Raw genomic sequence first — 13,845 nt, forward strand, 5'->3', positions numbered from 1 at the left:
CCCAAGCGCCATGTTGATTTGCCTCAGTTTCCCTGTCCCACAAGGTTCATGGGGTCCTTGATGGCTGTCCACCCATGTAGAGGGTTGCTTTACAGGACAGGGTCACTGAGCTTGGGGACTTGATTGCTTTTTTAATAGGTAGAAACAAGCCTGTTTTGAGGGCAGAAACATTGCCTGTCTTTCGGAGTTGATCACTGCAACTCTTGAGAAATGACCTAGGAAGGAGGGTCTGTGCCTTATGTTCTTGGCTTACCCAGCAAGAACTTGCAGGGACCGTAATGGCCCATGGTGATGCCTGTCTTAACAGTGACAGCACAGAATAAGCATACACAGGTTTGCTGGTCACAAGTTCTTGTCCCTTTGCAGTATTTCTTAATGTTTCCTTGTTTTTAGCAGTGTTCCTAGAGATCTCTTCAAGATAGACTAGAGATCTCTTCAAGTAAATTAAAGATACCAAGGGAACATTTCATGCAAAGATAGGCACATGCAAAGATAAAGGACAGAAATGGTATGGACCTAACAGAAGCAGAAGATACTAAGAAGATTTGGCAAGAATACACAGAAGAACTATACAAAAAAATCTTCATGACCCAGATAACCATGATGGTGTGATCTCTCACCTAGAGCCAGAATCCTGGAATGAAAAGTCATGTGGGCCTTAGGAAGCATCTCTACGAACAAAGCTAGTAAAAGTGATGGAATTCCAGTTGAGCTATTTCAAATCCTAAAAGATGATGCTGTGAAAGTGCTGCTCTCAATATGCCAGCAAATTTGGAAAATACAGCAGTGGCCATAGAACTGGAAAGGTCAGTTTTCATTCCAGTCCCAAAGAAAGGCAATGCCAAAGAATGCTCAAACTACTGCACAATTGCACTCATCTCACACGATAGCAAAGTAATGCTCAAAATTCTCCAAGCCAGCCTTCAGCAATATGTGAACCGTGAACTTCCAGGTGTTCAAGTTAGATTTAGAAAAGGCAGAGGAACCAGAGATCAAATTGCCAACATCTGCTGGATCACCGAAAAAGCAAGAGAGTTCCAGAAAAACATCTATTTCTGCTTTGTTGACTGTGCCAAGGCCTTTGACTGTGTGGATCACAATAAACTGTGGAAAATTCTGAAAGAGATGGGAATACCAGACCACCTGACATGCCTCTTGAGAAACCTGTATGCAGGTCAGGAACCAACAGTTAGAACTGGACATGGAACAACAGACTGGTTCCCAATAGGAAAAGGAGTACGTCAAGGCTGTATATTGTCACCCTGCTTATTTAACTTATATACAGAGTACATCATGAGAAACGCTGGGCTGCATGAATCACAAGCTGGAATTAAGATTGCCAGGCGAAATATCAATAACCTCAGATATGCAGATGACACCACCTTTATGGGCAGAAGGTGAAGAAGAACTAAAGAGCCTCTTGATGAAAGTGAAAGAGGAGAGTGAAAAAGTTGGCTTAAAGCTCAACATTCAGAAAACCAAGATCAAGGCATCCGGTCCCATCACTTCATGGCAAATAGAAGGGGAAACAGTGGCAGACTTTACTTTTTGGGACTCCAAAATGACACAGATGGTGACTGCAGCCATGAAATTAAAAGGTACTTGCTCCTTGGAAGGAAAGTTATGACCAACCTAGATAGCATATTAAAAACCAGAAACATTACTTTGCCAACAAAGGTCCATCTGGTCAAGGCTATGGTTTTTCCAGTGGTCACGTATGGATGTGAGAGTTGGACTATAAAGAAAGCTGACTGCCGAAGAACTGATGCTTTTGAACTGTGATGTTGGAGAAGACTCTTGAGAGTCCCTTGGGCTGCAAGGAGATCCAACCAGTCCATCCTAAAGGAAATCAGTCCTGAATATTCACTGGAAGGACTGATATTGAAGCTGCAACTCCAATATTTTGGCCACCTGATGTGAAGAGCTGACTCATTTGAAAAGACCCTGATGCTGGGAAAGATTGAAGGTGGGAGGAGAAGGGTACAACAGAGGATGAGATGGTTGGATGACATCACCGACTCGATGGACATGAGTTTGAGTAAACTCCAGGAGTTGGTGATGGACAGGGAGGCCTGGCGTGCTGCAGTCCACAGGGTCGCAAAGAGTCGGACACTATTGAGCAACTGAACTGAACAATGTTCCTAATTGTGATACTTCTACTGGAGAGCAGCCTAGTCAGAGTACAGTGTAGTATTGAATATATGGTGTTTGCTGCTACTGTTATTAGAGTTTATAGTTTCTTGGACCTCCTAATGATCTCACTAAAGACTTGGTTGGGGGACTGAAAAAGGTAGAACTGATTCTTTGGTTTGAAAAAAGCACAGTATATGAACTAATATATACAATACAGTTAAAATACCTTGCTGAGTGTTTATTGGTTTAAGGCTCTCATTCAGCTTCCATTTTGGGATGAAATTGCTTATTAGCATGGAAATGCTGACTCTGGGAGGTTTTTTTTTCTGGCTTCCTCATATACTTGACTGGTTCTTGCAGCTTGTGGGGCATACCTAATCTGTAGTGTAGAAAGGCTGTCTGGGTCCTGAGAAATATAAGGCACACATTTATGTATAAAATTGTATATATTTGTGTATAAAGTTAAGAAATATGGCATTTTCTGCCCGCCCCCTCCCTTGTATTTCTTTGGTGGCTACAGTTAGTTTCAGGCTTGGAAGATCCTTCATTTTTAAAACATTGCCTTTATAGTTTCCAGATTTTTAGCTTTTGCTAGAACAAGAGTACATAAGAAGAAATACGTGATGTTAAGATTTTTTAAAAAATATTCACAAAAGATTTCATGGAAATATATTATTAATGTGTGATATTAAATATTTTCTAGTAATCAAGCTAATATGGAGCTAACTGAAGATAAACATGAGAATGAATCAAAACATGAAGAACTGGCAGGTAATTTCATTGATTTTAAAATTTACACTATTTGAAAAGATAATATAACGTTTAATAAAGACATTGATAAGAGCGGGCTTCCCTTGTGGCTCAGCTGGTAAAGAATCAGCCTGCAAAGGAGGAGACCTGGGTTCGATCCCCTGAGAAGGAAATGGCAACCTACTCCAGTATTCTTGCCTGGAGAATTCCATGGAAGAGGAACCTTGTGGGCTACAATCCATGGGGTCACAAAGAGTTGGAGACAACTGAGCAGCTTTCATTTTCACTTGATAATACAATTTTATTTTTAATTATTTTTCTCTTGTTTTGGAAAGAGCTTGAACAGGTAGAGTGAGTTGCCTGTGTCACAAACAGAGCTACTGAGAAATTGTTATAAGAGCAGGACTGTTTTGTTTGTTGGGAGTGGATAGTGGACCTATTGGGAAGACGGAAAAAGGAATTTTTGTGTTAGGACCCGGGGAATGTGTACAGCCAGGACAAATACCTCCAAAGCATGGTTAGGGAGATACATCTTTTTCTGCCTTTTGACTTTAAATGTGTCTGTGTTATAATACTTTAAACGGTTTTCTTTTGGTAGTGTATAGCTGAGTTTTGGTTTTATTTCCAGTCAGTCTCAGACTTTTAGTTGAAATGTTTCTGCCCTTTGCAGAAAGATATTCATTGGTATGGTTATTTACTATTTTGCCATTTGTTCCTTTCAATCTTTTTGTTGTTGTTGCTTTTGTGCTACGTTTTATTGATTTGAGTATTTATAGCATTCCATCTTAACCTTTCTTGTGGCTTGTTAGTTGCACCTCTTAGCTGTGTTTTTTACAGTTGCCTTATGATTCACCTGTGCTTGTGCGTCTTTACTTCATTAGAGCCTACTTTAAAATAATCTTATGCCACTTTACATGAATTTTAACAGGAGTAAACTTCCCCCAACCTTTTGGCCATTTTTGGCATACATTTTTCTTCTACATCACTTAAAAACCCCACAGTACAGCAGTATTAGTTGTTGAGACAGTCTGAGCACACATTGGAAAAGAATTTCCAGACATAGAGCATGTCAGAAGGGAGTGAATTTATTAAGCACAAAGAGCAGAAATAAAGTGGGTACAGCAAGCACAGTGGGCTGACAGATGGGAGAGTCGACAGTTTTTCTGGGTTAATAGCCAATTTTTATAGCCTTAAGACAAAATTCCTGCTGGATGGTTGGCGTTAGGTGATGGGTTGGGGTACTATAGGCTGCTTACTGGAATGGGCATCTTTGCCTAATTGGGAATTAGGAAGCTTGATAGTGATTATCAGGGTCCTCTTGGCAAGGTTACAAAGGGGCTCAGTCAGCTTTGGAGGTGTCCTTCTGTGATGCAAGGCTTCGAACCTGTGGCCTTGGGGAAGGACTCAACATTATTATTGCTTTTAACAGACTATTATAAATCTTATACATAATGTAAAAGTCTATATTTATACTTTCTCACATAGTTACCATTCTCAGTGAATTTTTTTACTTTTTATTTTGAAATGAATCTTTAAAATTTATTTTTAAATTAAGTTACAATTAACATATATAACTTATTAGCTTCAGGTGTATATTATGATTTAATATCTGTATACATTGTGAAATGTTCACCATAATAAGTCTAGTTAGCATCTGTCACCTTCAGTTCAGTCGCTCAGTTGTGTCTGGCTCTTTGCGACCCCATGGACTAGAGTAGGTCAGGCTTCCCTGTCCATCACCAACTCCTGGAGCTTGCTCAAACTCATGTCCATTGAGTTGGTGATGCCATCCAACCATCTTATCCTCTGTCATCCCCTTCTCCCGCCTTCAATCTTCCCCGGCAACAGGGTCTTTTCCAGTGAGTCAGTTCTTCGAATCGGGTGACCAAAGTATTGGAGTTGCAGCTTCAGCATCAGTCCTTCCAATGAACACCCAGGACTGATCTCCTTTGGGATGGACTGGTTGGATCTCCTTGCAGTCCAAGGGACTCTCAAGAGTCTTCTCCAACACCACAGTTCAAAAGCATCAGTTCTTCGGCAGTCAGCTTTCTTTATACTCCAACTCTCACATCCATATATGACTACTGGAAAAATTAAAGCTTTGACGAGACCGACCTCTGTTGGCAAAGTAATGTCTCTACTTTTTAATATGCTGTCTAGGTTGTCATAACTTTTCTTGCTTGCGTCTTTTAATTTAATGGCTGCAGTCACCATCTGCAGTCTGTCACTGTTTTCATTGTTTCCCCTTCTATTTGCCATGAAGTAATGGGACAGGATGCCATGATCTTTGTTTTCTGAATGTTGGGTTTTAAGCCAACTTTTTTACTCTCCTCTTTCACTTTCATCAAGAAGTTCTTTAGTTCTTCATTGCTTTCTATCATAAGGGTAGTGTCATCTGCATATCTGAAGTTATTGATATTTCTCCCAGCAGTCTTAATTACAGCTTGTGCTTTATCCAGCCCAGCATTTCTCATGATGTACTCTGCATATCAGTTAAATAAGCAGGGTGACAATATACAGCCTTGATGTACTCCTTTTCCCGATTTGGAACCAGTCTGTTCCGTGTCCAGTTCTAACTGTTGCTTCTTGACCTGCATTCAGATTTCTCAGGAGGCAGGCCAGGTGGTCTGGTATTCCCATCTCTTTCAGAATTTTCCACAGTTTGTTGTGATCCATACAGTCAAAGGCTTTGGCATAGTCAATAAAGCAGAAATAGATGTTTTTCTGGAACTCTCTTGCTTTTTCGATGATCCAGCAGATGTTGGCAATTTGATCTCTGGTTCCTCTGCCTTTTCTAAATCCAGCTTGAACATCTGGAAGTTCACGGTTCATGTATTGCTAAAGCCTGGCTTGGAGAATTTTGAGCATTACTTGGCTAGCATGTGAGATGAGTGCAATTGTGCAGTAGTTTGAGCATTTTTTGGCATTGCCTTTTTTGGGACTGGAATGAAAACTGACCTTTTCCAGTCCTGTGGCCACTGCTGTGTTTTCCAAATTTGCTGGCATATTGAGTGAAGCACTTTTACAGTGTTGTCTTTTAGGATTTGAAATAGCTCAACTGGAATTCCATCACTTTCACTAGCTGTGTTCATAGTGATGCTTCCTAAGGCCCAAATGACTTTGCATTCTAGGATGTCTGGCTGTAGGTGAGTGATCACACCATCATGACTATCTGGGTCATGAAGATTTTTTTGTATAGTTCTTCTGTGTATTCTTGCCAATTCTTATTAATATCTTCTGCTTCTGTTAGGTCCATACCATTCCTGTCCTATATTGTGCCTATCTTTGCATGAAATGTTCCCTTGGTATTTCTAATTTTCTTGAAGAGCTGTCTAGTCTTTCCCATTCTATTGTTTTCCCCTATTTCTTTGCATTGATCACTGAGAAAGGCTTTCTTAGCTCTCTATGCTGTTCTTTGGAACTCTGCATTCAAATGGGTATATTTTTCCTTTTCTCCTTTTCCTTTAGCTTCTCTTCTTTTCACAGCTATTTATAAGACCTCATCAGACAACCATTTTGCCTTTTTGCATTTCTTTTTCTTGGGGATGGTCTTGATCACTGCCTCCTGTACAATGTCATGAACCTCCAACCATAGCTCTTCAGGCACTCTGTCTATCAGATCTAATCCCTTGAATCTTTTGTCACTTCCACTGTATAATTGTAAAGGATTTGATTTAGATCATACCTGAATGATCTCGTGATTTTCCCTACTTTCTTCAATTTAAGTCTGAATTTGGCAATAAGGAGTTCAGGATCTGAGCCACAGTCTGCTCCTGGTCTTGTTTTTGCTGACTGTATAGAGCTTCTCCATCTTTGGCTGCAAAGAATATAATCAGTCTGATTTTGGTATTGACCCTCTGGTGATGTCCATGTGTAGAGTCTTCTCTTGTGCTGTTGGAAGAGGGTGTTTGCTGTGACCAGTGTGTTCTCTTGGCAAAACTCTATTAGCCTTTGTCACCTTACATAATTGCAAAAAATTATTTTTTCTTGTGATGAGAACTTTTAAAATGTGTTCTCTTAGCAGCTTTCAAATAGTTGGGATCTACTATTATTTTTAGTTTCTGTCTAGTAGTATTTTTCTTCAGCATGTAAAACCTCCCTGGCTTTTCTTATAGTGCAGGTCTACTGGGAATAAGTTCTCTCAAGTATTGTTTGTCTGAAAGTATATTTTGCCTTTGTTTTTGAAGAACTTTTGCTTGATACAAAATTGTAGGTAATTTATTTTCTTTGAGCACTTTAATGATTTCCTTCTGTTGTCCTCTGACATTTCTCATGAGAAGTCCAGTAATAACTTACTGTGATTTTGTGTATACAGTGTCTTTTCCCTCTTTGAAAATTTTTCTCTTTAGGTCAGTTTAGTGGCCGTTTGGTTAGTATGATCTTGGTGTGCTTTTCTCATGTTTATCCTGTTTGCAGCTGGTTGAGCATCAGTTGATCTGTTAATTTATGGTTTCCATCCAAATAAATGTTTTCTGCCATTAATTCTTCAAAGTCATGCCTGACTTCCCTTGCTTTCTGATCCTAATTCCAAGTATGTTAGAAAGTTAAATTTTGTCCCATAGGTCAAAAGACTGTCATTTTTTAAAGCTTTTTTCCTCTCAGCTTTAGTTTTATTGTTATGTTTTCAAGTTCATTAATCTTTTTTCTTCTTTAATCTCTTATTTTTTTTAACTCTAGAAGTTTCTTTTGCATTTTTTTTTTCATTTCTTTTAGTATATTTCCTCATGTTCTTTGTTTTCAAGTCCTCAACACTGAGTGTATTCTGCAATCCCAGTATTTGTTTATTTCTGGGTCTCTTCTAGTTGTGGTGACTTTCTCCTCCTTGTAATTCTAGTAAATTTTTAATGGAGTGTTGAATATTTTGTAGATTTTTACATTGTTAAAATGAATTTTTAATATTGTTTTCTTCTTTTCAACAGTGTTGAGCTTTGTTCTGGCTGAAAGGTTGATCTTTTCAAGGCTTTTCTTCTGCTTTGTTAGGGGAAGTCCTGAATAGCCTTACTTTAGCAGAGTTTGACACTGCTGCTGAGACATAGCCCTCTTGATATTTTCACTGGATGCCCCTACTGAACAACAAGGATTTTTTACACTCAAGCTGGTTAGAGCTTCAAAACCACTTTTCCCTGTACAAAATATGGAAATTTTCCAACTTCCAACATCCCACTTGTTCTTTGGTCAAACTAGACTTAAATGATTCAGTATGCAGCAGAGACTCAAGGGGGCTCCCTGCAGATTTCTAGCACTTTGTTTCTGAAAGTTGCTCAGTGGAGTCCAACTCTTTGCGACCCCATGGACTATAGAGTCAATGGAATTCTCCAGGCCAGAATACTGGAGTAGGTAGCCATTCCCTTCTCCAGGGGATCTTTGCAACCTGGGGCTCAAACTCAGGTCTCCTGCATTGCTGGCAGACTGTACCAGCTCAGCTTCATCCCTTTATCACTTGCCTGCAGCCTACCTTGTCTTTTCAGTACTCTTATCTCTGTTTTCTTAATACAGTAAGACTGTCCTGGTCTCCCTGATCCTGCTTAGCACTCCAGGATGTATGTTCAGTTCAGTTCAGTCACTCAGTCGTGTCCGACTCTTCTACGACCCCACGAGTTGCAACACGCCAGGCCTCCCTGTCCAACACCAACTCCCAGAGTCTACCTTCCTTCCAAGGAGTAAGCGTCTTTTAATTTCATGGCTGCAGTCACCATCTGCAGTGATTTTGGAGCCCCAAAAAATAAAGTCTCTCACTGTTTCCACTGTTTCCCCATCTACTTGCCATGAAATGATGGGACCAGATGCCATGATCTTAGTTTTCTGAATGTTGAGCTTTATGTACCTTCTAGTAAATGTAGACTTAAGCTCACTTATCTTTCTTAAGAAGCATATTTTTGCACTGCTGATTGTCCAGTATCTGAAAACATTTGTGTCATATACTTTATGCATTTTATGCATTATTTTGGAGTAGGAGATAACAACTCTCTCTGGTATTCTTGCCTAGAAAATTACTCAGATAGAAGAGCCCTGGTGGGTTACAGTCCACGGTGTTGCAAAGAGTTGGACACACCTGAGTCTGCATGTACTCACCATTTACAAAGTTCTTGAAATCCCACACGGTACGGCTGAAAACCCTCTGAATTCCATCATACTTAAAATTTATCAGCCAAGTATTCTACCAGAAAAGGAAAAATATCTCCAAAATGTATCTTTTAGAGCTTTTACATCAAGAATTGCTTGCTTGTTTTCTGTTTATGCAAATTATATTTTGAAAGTTACAGATGCGGAGTATAATAGTAGAAATCCCTAATGTTGAATGCGCAATGTCTTCCAGTCAAACAGATCAGAAGCGTAAAAGTTGTTGTTCACTCAGTCGTGTCTGACTCTTTGAGACCTCATGGACTGTGGTGTGCAAGGCTTCCCTGTACTTCAACATCTCCCGGAACTTGCTCAAACTCGTGTCCATTGTGTTGGTGATGCCATGCAATCATCTCGTCCTCTGTCGTCCCCTTCTCCTGCCTTCAGTCTTTCCCAGCTTCAGGGTCTTTTCTCACGAGTCGGCTCTTCACACCAGGTGGCCAAAGTATTGGAGTTTCAGCTTCAGCATCAGTCCTTCCAATGAATATTCAGGACTGATTTCCTTTAGGATGGACTGGTTTCATTTCTGTGCAGTCCAAGGGACTCTCAAGAGTCTTCTCCAACACCACAGTTCAAAAGCATCAGTTCTTTGATGCTCAGCCTTGTTTATGGTCCAACTCTCACATCCACACATGACTGCTGGAAAAACCAGAGCTTTGACTATACGGACCTTTGTTGGCAAAGTAATGTCTGTACTTTTTAATATGCTGTCAAGGTTTGTCATAGCTTTTCTTCCAAGGAGCAAGCGTCTTTTTAATTTTATGGCTGCAGTCACCACCTGCAGTGATTTTGGAGCCCAATAAAGTAAAATAAAAATTAATATTTTCATTGTTTTCCAAACAATGTGAAAGAGCTGGTGGAATTTATTATCTCTGATATTTCTCATATGAGAACCACCTTCTCAATTGCGTTTTAGTCTTTCATTTTTATATAAACTTAATTTCCCTTGGTGTTTCTTTCAGAAATTGCTGATTCATTGTTTTCCTCTCTTTTATTTCTTGTCCCTCTTATTTCTCTCTGTGTCTACCAATGGCATTTCCTTCTTGCTTCAAACCTAGTTTATTTGTGACACAATTCCTGAGATTGGTCTTTTACATGTTCGTAATATTTGCCTACAGACTATTCCGTTACTAAGTGCCAAGAAAATGTAGTTCTGAAAATTGCATATTAGATTAGTACATTTCTTAAATACTATTTGGCTTTATTAACTTTTAATTCAGATTAAGTATAACACAAGCTATAATACTAACAAAGATAAATTATTACCGCTCAACATAATGGCGAAGACTAACATATAGTGCATATTGTATAACAGTAACTCTTAATCTTCTCGTCAATTCTCTGAAATAAATACTCTTATTGTTCCTACTTGATAGCTGGGAACATGAGGCAAGGAGTTTGTGACTTGCTTTTGGTTCCACAGCTGAAAAATGCTAGAATCAGAAGTTGAATACAAGTCTTCTGGTTCTGGGTCACGCTACAAGCACTGTGCCACAGTATCTGAACTGTTCCTTGTGATGCTTCTTTGAGGTGACACAAACACCACACCCTCTTCCACTGATGTTAGAAAGTCCCTGAATCCCAAGTAGTTGTTTAAGTCTATGTCATACTCCCCATAGGACTTCCCTGTAGCTCCAGTGGTAAAGAAGCTGCCTGCAATGCAGGAAACCTGGGCTCAGTCCCTGGATCAGGAAGATCCTCTGGAGAAGGGAAGGGCAATCCACTCCAGTGTTCTTGCTTGGTGAATCCCATAGACAGAGAGGCCTGCAGGGCTACAGTTGATAGGGTGGCAGAGTTGGACATGACTGAGCGACTGACACTTACTTACTTATCCTTATACCCTCCCACATGTCTTCCCTCCTTGTTCATCATCTTTACTTAAGCAAGACTAATTCCTGAGGTACTTAAAAATCAGTGATTCCCACTAGAATATGAGAATGTTAATCATCTGATACTGGCCCTAGCATCTAGAATTTAATACAAGGTAATTTCTCTGTAACTGTTATGTGATTATGTCTACTGATACTATAAAATTCCAGGCAGAGTTCTTTTTCAGATAGAAGAAAAATAGAGGTGAGCTTCTCAGCCTCAGAATATAGATACTGTTGTAATTAACCAGCCAATCTAGTTTATCTACCTAAGTCACAATACCCATGTGCTTCCACCCTTGTATACCTGTGAACTGAAATGGAGATATGTCTATAGGTAGGTCTCACTTGGAACATCTCTGTTTAGCTTACCTATTTTCAGACTTCTATTTTAATCTCCATTCAAAGAGAAGACTGAAAGACGGTCATTCCAGAAGCAGACTCTCAAACCTCATGCAGCCTTTCACCCATCAGGCCATCCTGTCTCTGAATATGATCTAATTTTTTAAATACAAATAAGATTGTAAATGATCAGTTCTCTTCTGAAAAGGCCATTCTTGTTCTGCAGCCCACAAATCTCACTCAGTCCTTCAATTGGAGGGCTATAGACAACCAATTAAAAATTGATGATGAGATCCTGGTCAGACAGTTTCTGCCCATCTTCACCATAAGAAGCCTGATAGCATCATGTTAACTGGACTGAGCTTGCCTTCTGCTGCAGAGTCTTTGAGATAATAATTTGGGAGACTTCAGCTGAGAGATGTCTAGGATTGGGAAACAGTGAAGGTCATTAAGGCTAGTATTTTCCTAAGGGAGGTGTCAAAGATAGAGTTTTCATAAGTTTTCATACCCTTTCATACTGCTTAAGGGTAACAGTAGAAATAACTGTAAAGACTAAAAAAATCAACTTAAGTAAAATCCAACCTTTGTTTAAGCATGTCTAGATTTTTCAAAAGTGCCACCTTTTAGAAGTAAGAAATTTGAGATTTTTATCTTTAAAAATCAAATAACTGCAGTTTGTTTTAAAAGTATATAATATTTTGAACACCTCTAGAAAATTTTAGTTGGGAAATAATTCAAAGTATTAATAATATAAAACTGATAACTACTTGAAAGTACCAAAAAAAAAAGCCTACTCAAGTCTTAATAATTGAATTCTCATCAATCTTTTCCTCAAAATAGTGTGTTCTTAAAGATATCTTTATGTTAACATTTAAGTAACTACTCTTACGCAGACTTCTTTTGGAAATCAATAGTCTTTCCCTGGGAATTTTACTTTTTTGACTATATTATTCTTGTGGTTTTTTAAAAACTATTTTCTTCAGAAAATTATAGTGATGATTTTGAAGATGAGGATCTTGATGCACCTTTGACTCCTAAAGGAGAGACTAATTCCAAAGAAAATTCCAAATCAGAAAAAACAAATGTTCCTAAACAGGTATGTATCAATTATATGTTTGACAGTTTGGAAACTTCTTTCATTACCTTAGCTGACTACTGACTATTGCTCTAAAAAGAGCTTGAAATACAGAGTTCTTTATATTCTTGCTATTGTTGTAAAGTTATAAGTCTCTTAATACTCAGACACTTTGTTAACTCAGGATGTCAGTTTTAATCTTAATGAAATACATAGCAGTTGATGGTTTTCTGAAAGATTTCTTTTGGGAAATTTCTTTAAGCTTTGAAAATTGAAAATTTCATTAAAATCTCAAATCCTAATTTTTAAACAGGTATATTAAACTGTACTTTTCTTTGCTTGGTCTTGTCCTTGTGAGACAGTCCCTCCCTAGTATTTATGCCAATAGTGATGTTACTGACTGAAACTTAATGGGCTAAGTTTGTTAATAGTATTGTTAATTGTCAATTAAATTATTCAGTTCACATTCAGGGATGTTGTACTCTTAATTCTGTCCTTTCTCAGTTTTTACCAAGACATGCCAGACAGAACTTATCCTTGAAGCTACCTAATAGTAGACAATTGCTGTTTGTCATAAACTAGTGATGTTATCTTGGAGTTCAATTTAAAGAGGGTGATTTCTGAGCAAGGTAGATGAACAGATGACATCAGGTACTTTAAACAAGGTGCATGAAGGCCTAAATTAATTGCTGGTGACCACCAAGGTTCAGAAGAGACTTGCAGAAGTTCTCTCACTGCTCCACTGTCTAGTCCTACAGAATGGTCAGTGAATGAGCATGGTGAGAGAAATCCAGGAAGCGTATTTCTTGGTCTTTTCACAATGGGGTAAGGTGCTGCCTTTCAAGTTCTGTTACTCTTTGCAGTGTAGTCATTTCATATGAGTTCAATTTCAAACCATATAATTTTCTTTTTTTAATTTAGGAAGAAGAAAAAACTGGCATGCTGGCTAATGGTAAATATTATGTGTATTCATAAATTTTTATAGACAGTTGGTCTGTTCAGAATTATATTTAAGTCTGAATAAATTACTGTATCTTGTTTTTAAATAATTTCTGATGAATTAAAATTTATAGATTTTTCTCAATATGTTCTTTATGCCTACCTTAAATTCTTCTTATTGTATTTAAGGATATATGTTTTTTAAAAACCCCGGACCAAATGCCTTTATGGATAAATTTTACCAAGCATTCAAAGATGATTAATGTTAATCCTCCTTAAACTCTTCCTAAAAAACAGAAGAAGAGGGAATTTTTTCAAACTCAGTCTGTAAGACCAGCATCACCTTGATACGAAAGCTAGACAAATATTCCTCAAGAAGACTACAAACAAGCAATTCTATTTGCAGTGACATTAAGAAGAATACAAACTTAGGAATAAATTTTATCAAGGAGGTAAATTATGCCTAGAACTATAAAATATCAGATAGAAATTGAACACTAAAATAAATAGAAAAATATTCTGTGCTCATAGATTAAAAGAATTACTACTGTTAAAATGTCCATACTATCCAAAGTGATCTACAGATTCAGTGAAATTCCTATCAAATTCCAGTGACAT

The 13,845-nt window shown here is 38.2% G+C and overlaps 1 protein-coding gene across 4 annotated transcripts in view; it reads left to right on the top strand.

Moving 5' to 3' along the window:
• The window catches only part of CEP162 (centrosomal protein 162), a 108,170-nt gene that overhangs the window by 16,256 nt on the left and 78,069 nt on the right, over positions 1-13,845 (top strand). For all 4 annotated transcript variants that reach the window (XM_043888200.1, XM_043888199.1, XM_043888197.1 and 1 more), the window contains exons 6-8: positions 2,837-2,904; positions 12,197-12,309; positions 13,210-13,240. In XM_043888200.1, the coding sequence (XP_043744135.1) occupies positions 2,837-2,904; positions 12,197-12,309; positions 13,210-13,240 (212 nt within the window). The remainder of the gene's footprint in view (positions 1-2,836; positions 2,905-12,196; positions 12,310-13,209; positions 13,241-13,845) is intronic.

Source organism: Cervus elaphus, chromosome 26 (genome assembly GCF_910594005.1).
Source record: "Cervus elaphus chromosome 26, mCerEla1.1, whole genome shotgun sequence".
In the NCBI taxonomy this organism is placed as follows: Eukaryota; Metazoa; Chordata; class Mammalia; order Artiodactyla; family Cervidae; genus Cervus; species Cervus elaphus.